At 36.7% G+C, this 16,913-nt stretch overlaps 1 protein-coding gene across 1 annotated transcript in view; it reads right to left on the bottom strand.

Annotated features, from left to right (window-relative positions):
- The window catches only part of LOC113961177, a 34,160-nt gene extending 17,613 nt beyond the window's left edge, over positions 1-16,547 (bottom strand). Inside the window, exons 1-7 of the mRNA XM_027671274.1 lie at positions 16,075-16,547; positions 12,565-15,063; positions 9,909-10,091; positions 6,429-6,596; positions 4,846-4,947; positions 2,049-2,159; positions 322-500 (exon numbers count right to left, since the gene is read on the bottom strand). Coding sequence (XP_027527075.1) covers positions 322-500; positions 2,049-2,159; positions 4,846-4,947; positions 6,429-6,596; positions 9,909-10,091; positions 12,565-15,063; positions 16,075-16,132 — 3,300 coding nt within the window. The 5' untranslated portion in view covers positions 16,133-16,547. The remainder of the gene's footprint in view (positions 1-321; positions 501-2,048; positions 2,160-4,845; positions 4,948-6,428; positions 6,597-9,908; positions 10,092-12,564; positions 15,064-16,074) is intronic.
- Positions 16,548-16,913: the final 366 nt, after the last annotated feature.

The following is a 16,913-nucleotide window of genomic DNA, read 5'->3' on the forward strand; positions in this document are numbered from 1 at the left end:
ATAGTCACACCTGTTTAAGAAAATAGAGCTCTTACACATCTGAAGCTACTTCATCTCATCCCAAGCCCTCTACAGGCTTTTTGAAGATCAGAACAAAGAGATTAAATGTAGAATCCATAAAAGCCAGACAGTGTCTATGTCTGTGACTAGGCTTAGGAAAGCAGAACTACCCAACAAGCCTCCTTTATACACCTCATACAAAACCCTGTAGTGATGACATTATCCTTTAAATAGCACAAGTCAAGACGATGCTTGAGTACAAAGGTGCTGCACTTCATAGTTCAAGACACAGCCTGATTCCTCACTAGCCACTCTCCTTACCTTCTTGTGTTTGTAATAGTGCAGGTAACCATTATGTTTCAGCACAAACCACCTCTTTCTCCAGCCCTTTAGAATTGCTGACTGTGTTCGTTTATGCAGATATCCTCGGCAGGTAGGTCTGGGGGTGTTGGGGTAACGGCTGATGTCTGATCCCACAATCATAGTCAGGATATCAGGACCTAAAATATTACACGAAGAGTGCAAAAACATAGGCCAAAACCAGTCTGTCAATATCTTTTAACACCCATGTAACATATGGAGCAGGAAGGCAGTATTCTACCCCATGTCTTTGTCCTCCCAGTGTAGCTTCTGGAAGCAGCAAAGAGCAGAGCAGCCTAGAAAACAAATAAAATCAAGCAATATTTGGCCTTCTTTTAGCATGAATTCAGGAATGAACTAATTTTGTGTTGAGGGCTACTAATGGAGCCAGCTATCTGAAGACTTCTCATAAAAAATTTTGTGACCTACCTTTGCAAGCAGCATTTTGGGTGCTTGTGTATTTTATCAGTTAAGAAAAGGGATTGAATCTCATTGCTCCAATGGGTGCACATAAATTGAGGTTTATGCAAAAATTGCTGAGAATGCTCTTAGGGACACCTTCAGGCTCTGCCATCTTACATATGCTCTTGAGAATTCTTTATTTTCTGTGCCTTGGAGTTTTCTAACCTTTTCTGTGCCCCTCATCGAGGGGGGCGGCTGTTGGAGGCTAATCTGTTCTAAAGCTTCTACTTAACAATTGCAAAAGGTAAACATACAGAAGAGATGATAGGTTGCAAGATTTTCCAAAAATATGTTACCATCAGTGAGATACAAAATCATAATATTTGGTGAAGCTATCCATAGATCTATGATTTTGGCCTGAAGGCCCGAGATTCTGATTATATCGACACTACTTCAGAGCAGGTAGCAATGCCTGAAGGAGAATTGAGAAATGTGACTATGACATATTTTCATCTGCAAAGCGTTTGCTGGATCTCTTTTTTCGGGTTATGTGACTTTGGGAATGCTGTCTGTGTGCCAAGATTTAGTCCAGAGGCTGTTCTCTGAGGAGTTAAAAGTACCGAGTAATCAGAGATTTATCTGCTAAAAGACTCAACATACTCTCAAATATAGTAGTGTGAATGGCACCTCTATAATTAAAGAATATGGAGTGTGTCAAGTTAAATTTGTCACTGTCTTGTAAAAGCACTTTAATTTATTGAATTTCCTGTGAACCTTTGTCAAAACCTTATCTGGGATAAATAAGGGAATGGCAGTAGATTAACTTGGAGCATGTAAACATGGGTACCTTTGGGTTTTAATCATCATTCTAGGAAGAATATACTTGATTAATACCACTGACTCTGTTTCTGTGGTAGTATAAAAGGATGCCTCATGAAATGACCTCTCTGCTCTCCTGACTAGACTTCAGGTCTTGGCAACACAGAAATAACTACTGGGTGCACTGAAGGAAGATATGAAGTCTCTCCCTGAGGAAGTATAAGGCATAAATAAGGTATTCGTGTCTCTGTATTCACATGTGCTCTTTGGGACATAATTTTATGTGTCTAGAAGACAAGGTCTAGATAAAAAAGTGACTTAGGCAATACTATTGTATTAAATATGAATGCATTAAACTGATAATTAATATTTCTGTTGCATACATCACCCAGTTTTTCTGGTTGTATTTGGAGCATTGAACAGGAAACCTGACCCAGTCATGTAATTTATTGTGATCTCAAAATTACCTTTCCTTGCCAGATTGGCAGCTTCTGAATGTGGCATGCTGCTGACATCAGTTCCATTGACTGCTATCAGAATATCCCCAACCTGAAGCCCAGCTTCTTCAGCTGCACTATCTGGAATTAAAAGAAAAAACAAGAAACCCTATCAAAAACTCCGTTTTATTTAGAGTTAGGATATCAAGCACGGCTGTGCAGAGAAGCTTTTCTAGCAAAACATGTATCTGTTCAACCAGATTATGCTTTAGGGCCTTCATCATATCAACTTCAAGGTGGAACAAGTTTTACTGAGCAACATGTTAGCCACCTGTAAATGAATCTTCAGGATTTGGATTGTGGTGCAACACTAGATAATCACTGGCAGTTGAGAAATTTAATTAAAAATGCCATTAGGATTTAAAGATGCAAATAATAATTTCAGTATCTGAGAGTTTTGGCCTAAAGTGCAAACAAAGATCTGGTGCAATGCTCAATAAAGCCAGTAGAAAAAAAAATCTATTATTCTGATGAGCTTTGGATTTAACTCCAAAAGAGTACTTTCTGTGCTCTTTGTCTTTGTTTGTCTTTGCTGGTTAACTGAATTTGGCCAGAGAATTTTGAGGGTTTTTGTCTTTAGGAGGAAATAATATAGTAAGTTAAAAAAGAGTCAGTGAAGGAGGGACTGAATCAGATTATTAATGCATGACCTTTCGTTTATTTGTTAACCATTGCAAAGCACATGCACTCCAAAATAGTGCTCAGACGCATGCCAGCCAGGAATGGAAGCAAATTAGGGAGATGATAAATATTCTCCATTCACCAACACACAGTTACTTAAGTCTCAGTTACAAATTTATCAGACACAGTTTTTGTCTTCTAATTTACAATGAAGCATTCCTAATGTACTGTGACAAAATGTTTCTGGAAAATATTATTCCATGTTCTCACTATTTAATGTATTTTTTTAGAGATTTTGTACCCTATGATGCAGTAAATGGGATGCTTCAGTGTATTTCTGAGGATGCTTAGACATTGTAGGGAAGAGATTAGTAAAAGCTTAATAATAAACCGGCGCAATAAAGCCATGGTCCACCCTCAAAGGTATTACAAATCATTTGCAAATTCTCAAATGTCAGTACATTTTGGTTTGTGCTGGCTTTGAGGATCCCATACCAGATTTCATGATCATAAGTGGTCTTTAAAATATTATTAAAATAATTATTATAGAATCATAGGATGGTTTGGGCTGGAATGATCATCTAGTTACATCCCCCTACCACAGGCAGAGGAACATTTTGCTAGGCCAGGTGGCTCAAAACCCCAACTAGCTTGGTCTTGAACCTGTGTAGGGATGGGGCATCCAGAGCTGCTCTGGGCAACCTGTTCCTATGCCTCACCACCCTCACAGTAAAGAATTTCTTTCTAATATCTATTCTGTTTAAATGAAATGAGTCATACGTTGAGAAAACACAATTTTACTAGATGTTTGTCTGAAAAAAACACCAACCTTTTTTTTTTCCCTCGGAGGTTTAAAGCAGCTACACTTAAAAACAACATATAAATAAATAATGTGAGTAGCTAGACTTAATTTTCATTAGTAGATTAGCAGGGATAAATTGCTAAGTTTCAAGGCTATTGTTGTATTACCTGTGATTTTATTCCTATTTAGGTAAGGAACTAATGAGTTCACAGGCCCCTAAATTCACAGGCTTTCCTGATATTGTCAGGAAGATGGACAATGTAATACATAACGCTGGTAATAGTGACAAATCTATTCTGAGATGCCTTGCTAGAAGGCAGGCATTCTTCGTGTGGGATGACATTTAGCAATATATCTGCTTTCTGTAATAAGAATCTATCACAGTCTCCTGTACCTTCTACTCCTTCTCTAATTCTACTGTACCCATCCTGAGATGCAGAGAGCAAAAACTGCTCTAGATCTGGGTGAACCAAGGTTTTAGATGATAGCAGTAAAATGACTCTGACTGCTTGTGTCTCATTCTCACTGCTGTTACTGATACAGTAAGTTTTTAGCCAGATTTCTAAGCTGACGGTATACACAGAGCCAATGATTTCAGAGACCTTTCAGTGATGACTCCCAAGATCTAATTCCTGAGTAAAACTGGCAACAACATTATGAAGGCATGCCACTATTCCTCTCTAGAGGCATCATCTTCTTGTACTTTTTGTACACTCTTTGTTGATGCTTTTTTGTTTACTCAGTTGGGTTTTGGAGTTTCTTTTGGGGTTTCTCACAATAATCATACTACCCTGAAGAAGTTAACAGCACATCTGTTATGGCTGACAGATGGCTCAGTGGAAACCCGTCCAAGCAGAAGTACCCCCAGTCAGTAAGACTTTTGAAAATGTTAGAAGGATCTCTGCATCCCCCATTTAATTCCTAAAGTCATGTTGTCATTCACGGATGTCAGACCACAACAGTTTTAGACTCTACATCTGGATTAAGGCTGAGTACAGGCACTTGCACAATGTATCAATTGACATGGAAGGAGACAGAGCAGTGGAGTCTGGTTTATCCCCAGGGATACTAGGGTTCTGAAGCAGTTTCTCCTGAGCAGTTCAAGGGTATGCTATTAAACACCTTGCACCCACTAATTATGGAAATTATTCATGTACATCTATATTAGATATTAATACAAAACGGATGTTCTATACTATGTAGATCATATTATATCATGAAGATATATGATTATATCAGTATATATAATATACTAAATATCATGTATTTATTTTTATACATTGTCATAGGAGAAATTAACTAGTACAAACACAAGAGAAATTAACCAGTACAAACACAACTTACTTGTGTCGACTTCAGTCACAAGGATAGGCTTTGAGAACTGGATCCTGAAACCCCAAGGATAATTACCAGTTCCTTTAGCAATCTTCACTGTTCTTTCTCGAACTGCAAAATTGGAAAAAAGAGATATCCTTTTTCTCTACGAGTTGAAGCCTGTTCTCAAAACTTTTTGTAGGCACTGGCAATTACTGTTTCTACAAATTGTTGAGGTGCTTTCAGTACCTAGCTGTTTAGTGCTGGTCCTCGGACAGTGCCACCCCTCACACTATGACTGATCAAATATCATTCATGTTAGGTCACAGACAGGCAGCATCAATGAAGTGTGGTCTCATCAGCAGTTTAAATTAAATGCCTGGACTTCGTAGTGAAGAGGTGAGGAAGTGCTCAGATATCCCACTCTACTGATCATGTTCTGGATGAGAAAAACATTCCTCTCTCTGTGTCAGACCTCTGCTGCAAATACAAAATACACTCTAAATTCTCAAATGGGTTTAAATCTGTTTCTTATAGTTTCATTCTTTTTATGTTTCAGAAAGTCTCTATCTTTTGGATAGTTGTTTCTTTTCCTTTTGATTATCCTTCCTTGTCTACTCCCCAATCCCACTGCCTTCCACCCTCCCCCTCCACCCCCTACCACAGTGGCATCTTCTGCCACCAGTGGCTGTATCCATTTGAAATGTCTTTTAACTCAGCAGAAATTAATAGTTAAAGAGGTCAGCCTCAGTAAAAGGAAAATCAGGGTCTAATCGCCTACTTCCTTCCTTTTTTCAGGGTCTAGTATTATTATTGTGTCTCAAATGGCCTGGCTCTTTAGCAAATCTTGTGCTTACAAAGGACTTTGGTGTAAATTTGATTTCTCAGAGTGTTTGGTTTTGATGATATGACTAACTTACTGTGCTTTGTTTTTTTTTTAATGGAGGTCAATTTAATGGCAACTTATGACAGCTGTGTTGTCTTCAAATTAGGTACTATTTGGAAGCCAGAAACTGCTTTAAATGTTACTTTAGTAGCAGGAAAATTGATATTATTTGTCTAAAACAGATACTTCATAGCACTGACTTTAACTATCTTGCCAAAGTCATTTGAAAAGTCAAGGAAAAGCTCTGATCTCCCTTAAAGAGTTGTTCACTATATCTTTTTGCACAACAGGGTCTAAGCTACAAATAGAATAACCTTCATAGCAAATGATTCTTTCCTTTCTGGATCTACCATGTTTGAAATTTTCATGTAGAAGAGATTTTATGGTCATTATAATAATTTATGACCATCAGTATCTCTCTATGATTTTGCCAGGCTTGAAGAAGTAATGAAATTACCCTGTCTTTACCATTACCTCTTGAGGTTTAATTATGACCTTTTACCAGTTTTAATTTTGTCAAGTAATTATGACATTTTGCAAGATGGTAGGTAAATAAGAACTACTTATTTACTTCAATAATCTTTTAGAGTTTTGCATTCATCTTTTTCCTGTCTTCAGCATAAGCATCCAGCATCTTCTCCCACATGTTGATCCCCAGAAAACCTCAGAGTGCCAAAAATAAATAAATTTCTATGACATTTATTACCTGTTGCTCTAGCCAACTTACTTGCCACTGGTCTAGGTCTTTTGCTGAGACATCTAGGACTGTTATCTGGAGAGACATCATCTCCTCTGAAAACCCAGGAAGCAGAATGAAAGTTTTCTGTGTAAAAACCTCTGTCTTCATTTTCAGCATATAGTCCCAGATCTACTGATCGAGCATCCTCTGAATTTACTGCCATGATGATAAAACGAGTAAAAGTTATGTCAGTAGAGAAAATGCATGAAGAGTAACAGACAGTTATTCTTAGCCAGTCAGCATGGAAGAAGTGCCACAAGATTTTTAATGAACTGTTTGTAATGTCTGTAGGGAGTTCCTCAATTTTTTTTAGTGTTAAAGGGGCAGTGTGCAAAGATTTCCAAATATAAGACCACAATACTGGATGCTATTGCATATTGAACTTGAATAAGAAGTCTTAATGCAAATAGTCAAAACAGGAGCTACACCTCTTTAAGAGAAGTCTGGCTTTAGCTGATTCTTAAGCTTTCCTATGTGGCCCATTTGATCAGGAAACCAAACAAGTCTTCCAGAAATTTAGTATAAGTTCAGTGCATATGGGAAGACAAAAGAGAAGTAGAAAAGTATCTGACATGACTTGGGTAGTTTTGTTAAAGTGGGGTGAGGAAATAATAGTTTTTGGTGTTTTTTTTCTTTTAACATAGAGCTTTGGCTTGTTCTAGACTGTTGGATATTTCACAGCATTTCACAGAATATTCTAAGTTGGAAGGGACCCATAAGGATCATCAAATCCAACTCTTAAGAGAATGGCCAATACAGGGATCGACCTTACAACCTTGGAGTTATTAGCACCATGCTCTAAACAGCTGAACTGATCTCAGGGCATGATGCTACATGTGTTATCCCAAGGATTTTGAGGTTCATATTTTATATTAATTTACATTCAAAATGTCTTGCACTGAGTCCCCATGGAGATGGAGCTCTAGTTCTCCACTGAGGGTAAAACCAGAAATGTTCAAGCTCAAAAGGCAACAGGATGGCAGGCAGCTGTCTGTGTGAGAGGTTATAAACAGCAGTTTGCCTATGAAGGAAAAGGCTGTGCATGACAACATCCCAAGCAGATCAGGAGCTGGAACTTCAAAGCTAAAACTGGATGGTGAAAGTCACATAAAAGTATACATCATCAGACACTATGATAACAGATAGATTGAAAATATAAATTGTCTGAGAGGAAAAAAACCATCATGTTCCTTTCAGTACTAAATGCTTGGTAAAATGCAGCTAGATTTAATGAAGCTGGAGAAAGGATTTGCTTGCTTTGTTTACCTTTATTAGAAGTCACAATTATGTAGAATAATTTCCAGTTTCAAACCAGAAAAGATAAAAATTAACCTTTATTTTGTTTTGTTTCGGAAGTTACTTCCTGAATATATCTAAGTGGTCTTGTGACAGAGAGTTTGCTCAACTATATCTATGTAGACAAATACTTCACACCCACTGGTTTTTCCCTTATTATGCATGAGATGGCATGATTAACTGTATAAAAAGCTTCTAGCAAATAAATAAAAAAATAAACAAATAAATAAACATTACTATGCTGATATGTTTGAAACACATTTTAGCTTGCTAGCCTGAATGCATAAATTATAAAGCCTAGACTAGTCCCAAGCAATTCAGTATAGCACACTATTTTGCCAGTTTAATACTGATTTTTTTAATTGTAGTAAAGCTTAAATTATGACAAATATGCAAAACTACAGAAACACATACTGCCACACTGGCAGCATGGAGGTATGCCAAGACATTTCTTCTCTCCTCTCCTTGAGTTTTCAGAACAGATATCAATCTGAGTGTCACAAAAAAGAACACTTCAATTCTTCCCAGCTGCTGGAAACAAGCATGTAAAAAGCTGCTGCTTCTAAATATCAGTCAGGGTTGTCTGAAGTCTGCAAACATGAGGGAACAGCCTAGCTACCAAAGCAAAAGGGACAGAAGTGTTAGGCCTGTAGCATACCATCCAAAATGATTAGATATGAGAATTTGTGGAAGAATTGTCTGTTCTGGAGATCATTTTGGGTTCACACCATGTCCTACTGAAAGCTTTATCTCAAGGAAAGCAATTCTAGCTCTTGCAACTTGTTCTTTTCTATATATATACTTTTTCTATAAAACCAATATGTGCTTGAGCTAGTAAAATTTACGATTCAACTTTATATTCAAGAGACATTACTATTGAAATCAATGAACAGTTTATCTTGGTGTATCTCATGATAGGTTTCTTGAGCTCAGGTGGTTTGACATAGAAACTTTCTAAACTCATTACCATGGATTTTAATCTGTTTTAGGGCCAAAGAATGAAAACTGTTACCAATAAAGAGGTTTTTTTTATTTCCATGTGAAATGTCAGTCATTTCTGCTACTTCGTTAACAGGCACTAAAAACCTAGGGATTGGCTTAGTTACCCGAACATAGGTACCACATCAGATGCCTTAGGGTATCTTGCTTGCCATCCAGTTACTGCTTCAAAAGACATGTTCCCTGCTGTTCACTTATCTCAGGTCCCTCTTGGTATCCCAGCTGGCAACGGACATCTATGTTTAGGTGGTGACTTGAGGCCCTGCTGATGCATGACTTACCTCTTTGAGACAGGGATAGAACATATTTACAGTTTATCGTCTATTGCACTGAAGTCTTATAGTTGATAGTCTTCTATAGGTTTACATTCTTCAAAAAGGAGGTTATGTATCTACAAATAAAACTTCCTGCACCAAAAGTAACCGTTATAGCACCAAATATTTCCACAGGAAACTGCACATTTCTTCATCTTTACAAAGTATTTCTTAAATTACTAAAATAGCAAAACAGGAGGCAAGGCAGTGTTAAGTAAGAAGTAACACATATGTTCTCCCCTAGACTCTGCAGTCTTTGCTTGGTGACTCCATCTGCATGAAATGTAATTTCATTATGCAGTTCATCTTTAAAATTCCTTCCCATGATACTTCATCTGATGAATTTGGTATAGACTCAAGTTTGTGGTGAGCTGACAGATTCCTAATGAGACAGTTATGGGTCTAACTGTTTCAGTCAGTAGGGGCACACTGAAGGACAACGTAGGCAAAAAGCCCAAGATAACAGCTGAAGCAGGTGGTTTCCTTAGGGAGGAGAGCGCACACTCTCACCTCAGCATTGCTTTGACATAAGTAGGTATAAGGATTATGATTTTTGCTATAACCTCAAACCTGCTGCCATATGATTACCTGCGTGTGCCTAGAGTTTGTCTTAATTGCATATGAACATGTATGGTTTAATCAACTTTTTTTTCAGTCATATTGTTTGCTTATCCAAGGAGAAAGGACACTAACTACCTATAAGGAATAGTTCAATTGAATAAAATATGCTTGGTCATGATTATGACTAAGATAGACACTCAGGTTGTGAACTGGAGATCAATTTCCTCAACTGAAAACCCAGTCAGAGTGCCAATCACACAAAGGGGAAAGATCACAATTGTAAGACTGGAGTACTCACTTGATCCCTCAGTGATTGTGCTGTTTATGGAGCTTCCTCCAGTTGAACTGCATTTTTTACTGTCTTTGAACTGTTTCCGTCTTCTGGCCCATTGGTCTATTGCATCTTCCTGGGAACTGTCACTTGCTCTGGTGTCCTTCTTCAAAGGTAGCTTTCTGGTTTTATTCATTTCTGATTTTAAGTCTAAATTATAACCAGATATAGTTTGTGAGGAATGTGTGAGACAACTTCTACAGCAATTATACTGTTTAATATTTTCACATTCTAAATCCAAGAGTAATCTAACCAAACATACAAATTAAAATACAAAAAAATACTGAAAATATTCATAAAGTATATATTTTAGACTGAGACCTTCATGCAGAGAAAAGTAAAGTCATCTGTAGTTAAATACCTACACAGCTATTTGCATGTCACCATTTTAACACAAGAATATGTAAACTGCTCCATGGATTTTATTTAAAGTGCTCATGCATTTTTAAGTGGTCAATATGTAGAGATATATATATATATACACTCCTATTTGAACATTAATAATCTTGCAAGACACACATGAAGATAAGAGGAGGATATACCTTTCTATTTTAGGTTTCTTTCTAGGTAAAACAGAATAAATTTATTTTTGTATTACTATTTCACCTAAAAAAATGTTTGGAAAACAGACTTTGTGTTATATTCTCTTCTGAAAATGCGACTGTAGCCACTGGCAAGGACAGACAGGGAGAAAGTGAGCCCAGCCTTAACAGGCTCCCTGAAGGATTGTGTCTGTGCTCCCACAGCTCTATAGCCTCTGTCTGGCTTCTCTAGATTTCCCTCAGAGATCCAAGGAACAGAGCCAGGGCATTCCAGGGCACTATTTCCAGACTGTTGCTGAGAGTCAGGAAGCCTATCTCTTGTAGTGCCCTTTGCAGGAGTCCTTTCCCCTCTGATAAGAGTGAAGTCCCCACAACACCAGCAGACTTCTAGATTGCCAGGGCTTCTCTCCCCCATTCTGTTTACCATAGTTGCATCTGTTTTTCTCCTTTATTCTAGATATCACTCTTTGATGAAAAATGCCACATTTCCTTTCCTGTGTCATTGGATTACTAAACTCAGGAAGTCCCACACTGCCCTTTGTTCCCCTTGTCTTGACAAAGTAGGCTGGTAATCCCAAACTACAAGTGAATTTTGATTCCTGTTAAAGAGTTTTAAAACTGTAAATGCTTATACTGCCTACAGGATGTACACGTTTATTTATTTGATGTAAGACCTCCACAGCATTGCTAGGAATAACACAGAAGGAAAATTAAAATACAACCCTAGACCAAAAGAGGGCCAAAGTTACAGACCAGGCACAAGTAGATAATTCTTAGTAAGGGTCAAAAGTGGAAGAGGAGAAAATAAAATAAAAATGCAAGAAATAGCTACACCTCACTTCTGTGCTATGTGTTCAACTGTTTAGGTCTAATGTATAATGTCAAGATTTTTGGCATGTATATTTCCTTTGGTGTCTGCATTCTATACTTTGTTCTATAGAGATTTCCATTTATGAAATTATTTATTTTATATATTGATACTGAGATATTGATCAATATAGCAATATGTACCTATATAGCGTGTCTATATAGTTTATATAGACTTCAGGTACTTTTAAAATTTCCATTATCAATGCCAAACAAGACAACCATGGAGGTCATACCAGTATTTTTTGCAGATTTTGTGAACTAAAAAGATTTTTAAAAAGCTTCTGATGCTTTTAACTAAGGTTCTTTAAGACATTTTCCCATAATGAGAAAATAGATATTTTTCAACAGTATAAACCTCTTAACCTCCAAATCTGCTGGAAACATTCTCTTCTGGACAGGACAATCTGAGGTATATTTGCATATAACCTGATTAATATTAAAGGTTAAAACTAGAGTGATATTTCAAAAAGAGATACACACATATTTGTTGTACATATTCATAATGTAAAAAGCCCCCACTGTAGTGTGCAAGGTCCCTGTATGGCTTAACAGTTTTATGATCCAAAACACTAACTTTAAATGACCAGTTATGGATATGTGTAGATGCGTTATAGAAGGGAAGATAAGAAATTTTGTAAAATATTAACTATTGAAAATAAGTCTTTTTCATAGGCAGATTTTTTTAAGTATATAAAGAGAGGAGAAAAGAAGGTTAAAGGATCCCCTCTGGTCATTTCAAAGTGTTTAAAGGTTCATCCAGAATGAAGACTGAGATGTACTTAGAATTCAATATTTGTTTAGATCACATGTATTCAAAAACTAGATTTATGTGATTTTAAACACTGACTAGAGCTTTGCGTCCATGCCACATGGCAGCTGCTTTTACTATTCCTGTAGTGGTGTTTGCTTCTCTCAATACATGTATAGGATGGGTGGAATATCTGATGTAGGAAACCTGCTCCTTGATCAAAGCTGCATTAAACTTTTTAAATTTTTTTTTATTTAGGTTACTTGGGTCTACAAGATGGCTTCTAGGATCCTTAACACATTAACTACATATTACAACCACATGGCCAAGCATATCATACCATAATGATATCATTGTAAACTTTAAATAGACACATATTTTCCAAAAAAACCCAGATGTCACAAAAGCTCTTAGGCAAAAGGTGTGTAAATGATATTAACTTCAAAAGTCTTGTAATACCTACCTTTCTGACTAATCTGTTTTACTGATGATAGGGGGATATCTGCATTCTCATAATAATATTCTTTAATTTCAAAACCTTTCTCAATTTCTTTAGAGTTGGATTTGGCTAAGTGAGGTTGTTGATGTGCTCCAGGCTCTCTCCTTAAGGTATCATCAGTTGACTGTTTACTGCAAAAGTTCTCTGACCTTTCCTTAACATTTGAATGTTCTGTGATATCCTCTTTCTTTTCTGTACATGCAGAAGATGTAGATATGGAAGCCTCTGCTGAATCACAGCAATCAGATTCAACAAGGATATTCCCAGATAGGTCTTGCATCTCAGAAAAGCTTTCTGATTCTTTATTTATGTCTTGCTCCTTGGGATCTAACCACAAGGATGACAGCAAGGATTTTTCTGGTGTACTGCAGAATGAGTTAGACTCTTTTCTTACTGCAGAGCCAAAACATTCAGGTGTCAATGTAGTATCATCTTGGATCAATCTTCCATCTAGTTTTCCATTTATCACTGCAGAGTCAGTTGGTACTGATCCTCTCCGTTTATTTGTTACCTCAGACTCTGCAGAGGGTGGGTGAACATTTAGCTCTAAGGCTGACAGTTGTTTTGGGATGTTTTCTGTACATGCATAATTAGTACTCTCCTTGTCATCATGTGGAGTGACCTGTACCAGCTGAGCTTTGTTCTGCCATTCCACATGCTTTTCTATATAGTTGTACTCTGGTGCCCCTTTATCTAAAGCTTCTTCAGTGGACTCAGAGTCTTCCTTCCACATGGTCAGATTTCTCAGAGGCTCTTCACACCCATTTTCCTTTTTGTCATTTATAGTACCACTGGAATGAAGACTCTCCAATAATGTTTCTTCTGTTTCTTCACTTTGCTCTGCACAGTCTGCATAGTCATTCAGCAAATAAGTGCCATCTAAACTTTCTTCAGGCTCAGGTGGATAAATGGTAACATTATGATCAAATGATGTGAAAGCATACTGATATGAAGACTTAAGACTTCTCAAATTTCTCAGTGGAGAAGTCAAGTCAGGGCACTTGGAAAGCTCTGTCAGTGAGGAGGTCAAGTCAGAACATTTAGAAAGTTTTGTATATTTTGTATGAATATGTGAGTTCCTGTTATAGACATCCCCTGCTTTGGTCTCTTTATGCAATACTTTTAAGGACGGCAATGAATAAAAGCCAGAATCCCTTCTAGGGTCAATTGGTGATGGTAGGTTGAGAGTAGTATCTGGGAAAGACTTACTTCTTGCTGTTTTTTTCCCTGTGTCTCTTTGTTTGTCACAGTTATTTCTTCCTTGACCTAATACATTGTTCTTACTGATACACTCCTTCCCATTGTTTGGGTTATGCAAAATATTAATAGCTACAAGACAATTTGTATTATTTATTTTTGACAAAAGTATTTTGTCTTTTGAAAAATCTTCCTTTTCATTAGTGTGGTCTTCATAGTCCTCTTTGTTAAGTTTACAGAAAAAATTTTCTTTCCCCCAAATACTCAAGGCTTTAGTGAGGCTGTCAGAGTCCTTTCTGCTATTAACAGGGTACAAAGACATCCCCTCTGCAATTGTATCCAGATGCATTTTGTCACAGTCAGCAAATTCTTTAGGTGGAGGGAGAAGTATACATCCATCTGGAAATGTATAATCTACCTTTTCATGAAAGCTAAAAGATGACTCACAATCTGTATTACATGGTGCCTCTGTTACAGAAAAATCTGTTTCACTCCAATACGTATCTTCATGTTCCTTGTTGGATGCTTTGCTCTGTGCCTGCTCACCAGCTTTGATGTTAACCTTCAGATTTTTCTTTCCACTGGTATATTGCACTTGAATTTCTTTTGCTTCAATGTTCATTTCCAAGGAGGCACTTCCGTTGATGGCAGTTTGAATTTTATGTTTAGAGGATCCCCTGTATTTCCCATTGTCTTCTGCTGAATGGTAAGTTGAAGGACACTGGTACTTTGAACATTTTGAACCTTGACTTTTCTGGTATTGTCTTTCTTGACAATGTTTTTTGTTCTTAGAACTTTTCTTTTTTTCAGCCACAATGTTTGTTCCAGAATCAGATAAAGAAACATTCTTAATTTCTACTTTCAAATTAAAAGAGCCATATTTTACTTCTGCAAAAATTTTTCCAGTGGTCAAGGTAATGGACTCTGAAGAGTCTGGCTTGCCCCACAGTGTAATTTTTCCTTTGGATGAACCCTCTGATTCACCAAAAGTTACTGTAGCTAGGATTTCATCTTGCTGAGGAGAAAACATTTTAGGAGGGTAGTTCTTTTCCTTCTTTCCTTCTTTTTCACTGTCTGATATGTTATCAAGATCTCTATCTTCAGAAGCTTCTGAGCTACTCTGATTCTTGTTTTCATGATCTTTGCCATCTTTGCCAGTACTCTTTACATCCGGTGGCTCTGCAAAGTAAGTCAGAGCCTCATCTGCTTTATTTTCAAGGCTTCCTACACTTTGCTGGCATTTACAAATGGATGATAACTGTTCATCTAATTTAAAGCAAAAGAAAAGAAAAAACAATTTTTCCATGATTTGGTCAGCAGTATCATAAATGTGTGATTAACTTTGAGTTGCTTTTCATAGAAAATACCTATTTTATTTCTAAGGTGTAGTGTATTTTACACAACATTAATTTAAAATTTCAATATTAACTTGTTTTGTCTTAATTATTTGATAAGTAATGTGAAATCAGATTGGGCCATATTAATTAAATCTGATTTGAGAAAATCAAATATACTAGCAATTTTTTAAAAAATGAAGTATTGCATTTGTTAGGGGATAAGATATTCTATTTGCATTTAGTAAGAGCTACATTTCTAAATTTTATTACTCCTCCCATTATTTACTTAGTTCCTCTGAACACACTGGGAGAACCAATATCCTACTGCCTGCTTGCAGTCTGGGGTAAATTCCATGGAATGTGACTTTATAATCCTTCTACGCGTGAGTAAACAAAGGGATTAAGTAATATTATCACAATCACACTGCAGATCAGTGGCACATTGCCAGGAGATGTGAGTCACAGCTCACAGGAAAGCAGAAGAAAATCATGTTTTCTGGCCGTACTAGGTAAGATTTCATGGCATTCATACAATGACATAAAATTCTGTCTTGCTTGGGCTTTTTTTAGAATAGGTCAATGTGCATTAGAGGGTAACTGTTTACAGTGACATCTACCTAAATAGGATTAGAACAAGCTATTAAACTAAGACAACATGGAGAAGTTTACACCAAGAATGATGAAATTTTGAGGCAACTAAACAATATATTTGGAAAGCCTTTGCCAGAAATAGCTAGGCTAGCAGCTTAACTAAAACAAAACAATAAGCCTCACCAAAACGTTACCTGTATGTAGCCACACTGGAGTGTGGCTTGTGGTTTGTTCATTTGACAAACAGCTTTAGGCACAAACATGCGTTTCTGTCTTGATGAGTAAATGAAGAATAGCCATATATGATTCTGATGATTTTACTTCAAATTAAATATTTCTGTAAACTTACATTCTCTGGAATCAGAGCTCTTTCTGCCCTTGCAGCTTTTTCTTCTTTTTCTACTCATTTCTAAGAACCGAGGGCATCTGTGTTCCACTTTTCTGTGTGGGAGGGAAAACACTGGATAAAGAGAAAGCTTCTCTGGAATAATTTTTCTCTCTAACTCTTTCAGGCTTTCTAAATTGTCTTGTTTCCTGTGTAAGGACTGGTTACAATAACAAATAAAAAGTTCTAGAGTAGGAACTAATGTGTCTATTTCTTCTCTTGGTTATTTAGAAACAAATTTTGAAGGTTTCCAAATAATAGCTTAAAATCAATAACTAATGGTCTCACCTCTGGGGCCTGAACCAATACTCTTTAAAGTCTGTGGAAGATTTGAGCAGTGGCTGACCTTTTACAGTCTATGATTTTATCTGATTCTGATTTTTAGAGATTAATAAATTGTTTTATGCATTCATTTTAAATTCAATTTCATTTATATATATAATGAAATACTTATTAATAATTGTTTTCTTCTCTTGAGAAAATGTCAGACTTAATATAAGAGAATAAATGGCCTCTCCTAGGACTAATTGCATTATTGAGCTGCATGTAGAGCAAGCCAAGACCAAGCTGAGCCTCACAGTTTGGGTTGCCCTTGAACTCAAATCGTCACTCAGGAGCTGAGCTTTGCATCCATGTATAGCTAGTCAGTCATTTTCTTGCAGCTGATCATTTAAGATTATCTGTCACTCAGGTGAGACATTAAATTTATACTGAATGAGCAGAATAGCTTGAACTTATAACTGTGGGGCTTTATTTTTTTTTACATTGTTGAAATATAATGAAAATGGTTCACTTTCAAAATT

Source organism: Neopelma chrysocephalum, unplaced genomic scaffold (assembly GCF_003984885.1).
Source record: "Neopelma chrysocephalum unplaced genomic scaffold, ASM398488v2 Primary Assembly neopelma1_97065, whole genome shotgun sequence".
Lineage (NCBI taxonomy): Eukaryota > Metazoa > Chordata > Aves > Passeriformes > Pipridae > Neopelma > Neopelma chrysocephalum.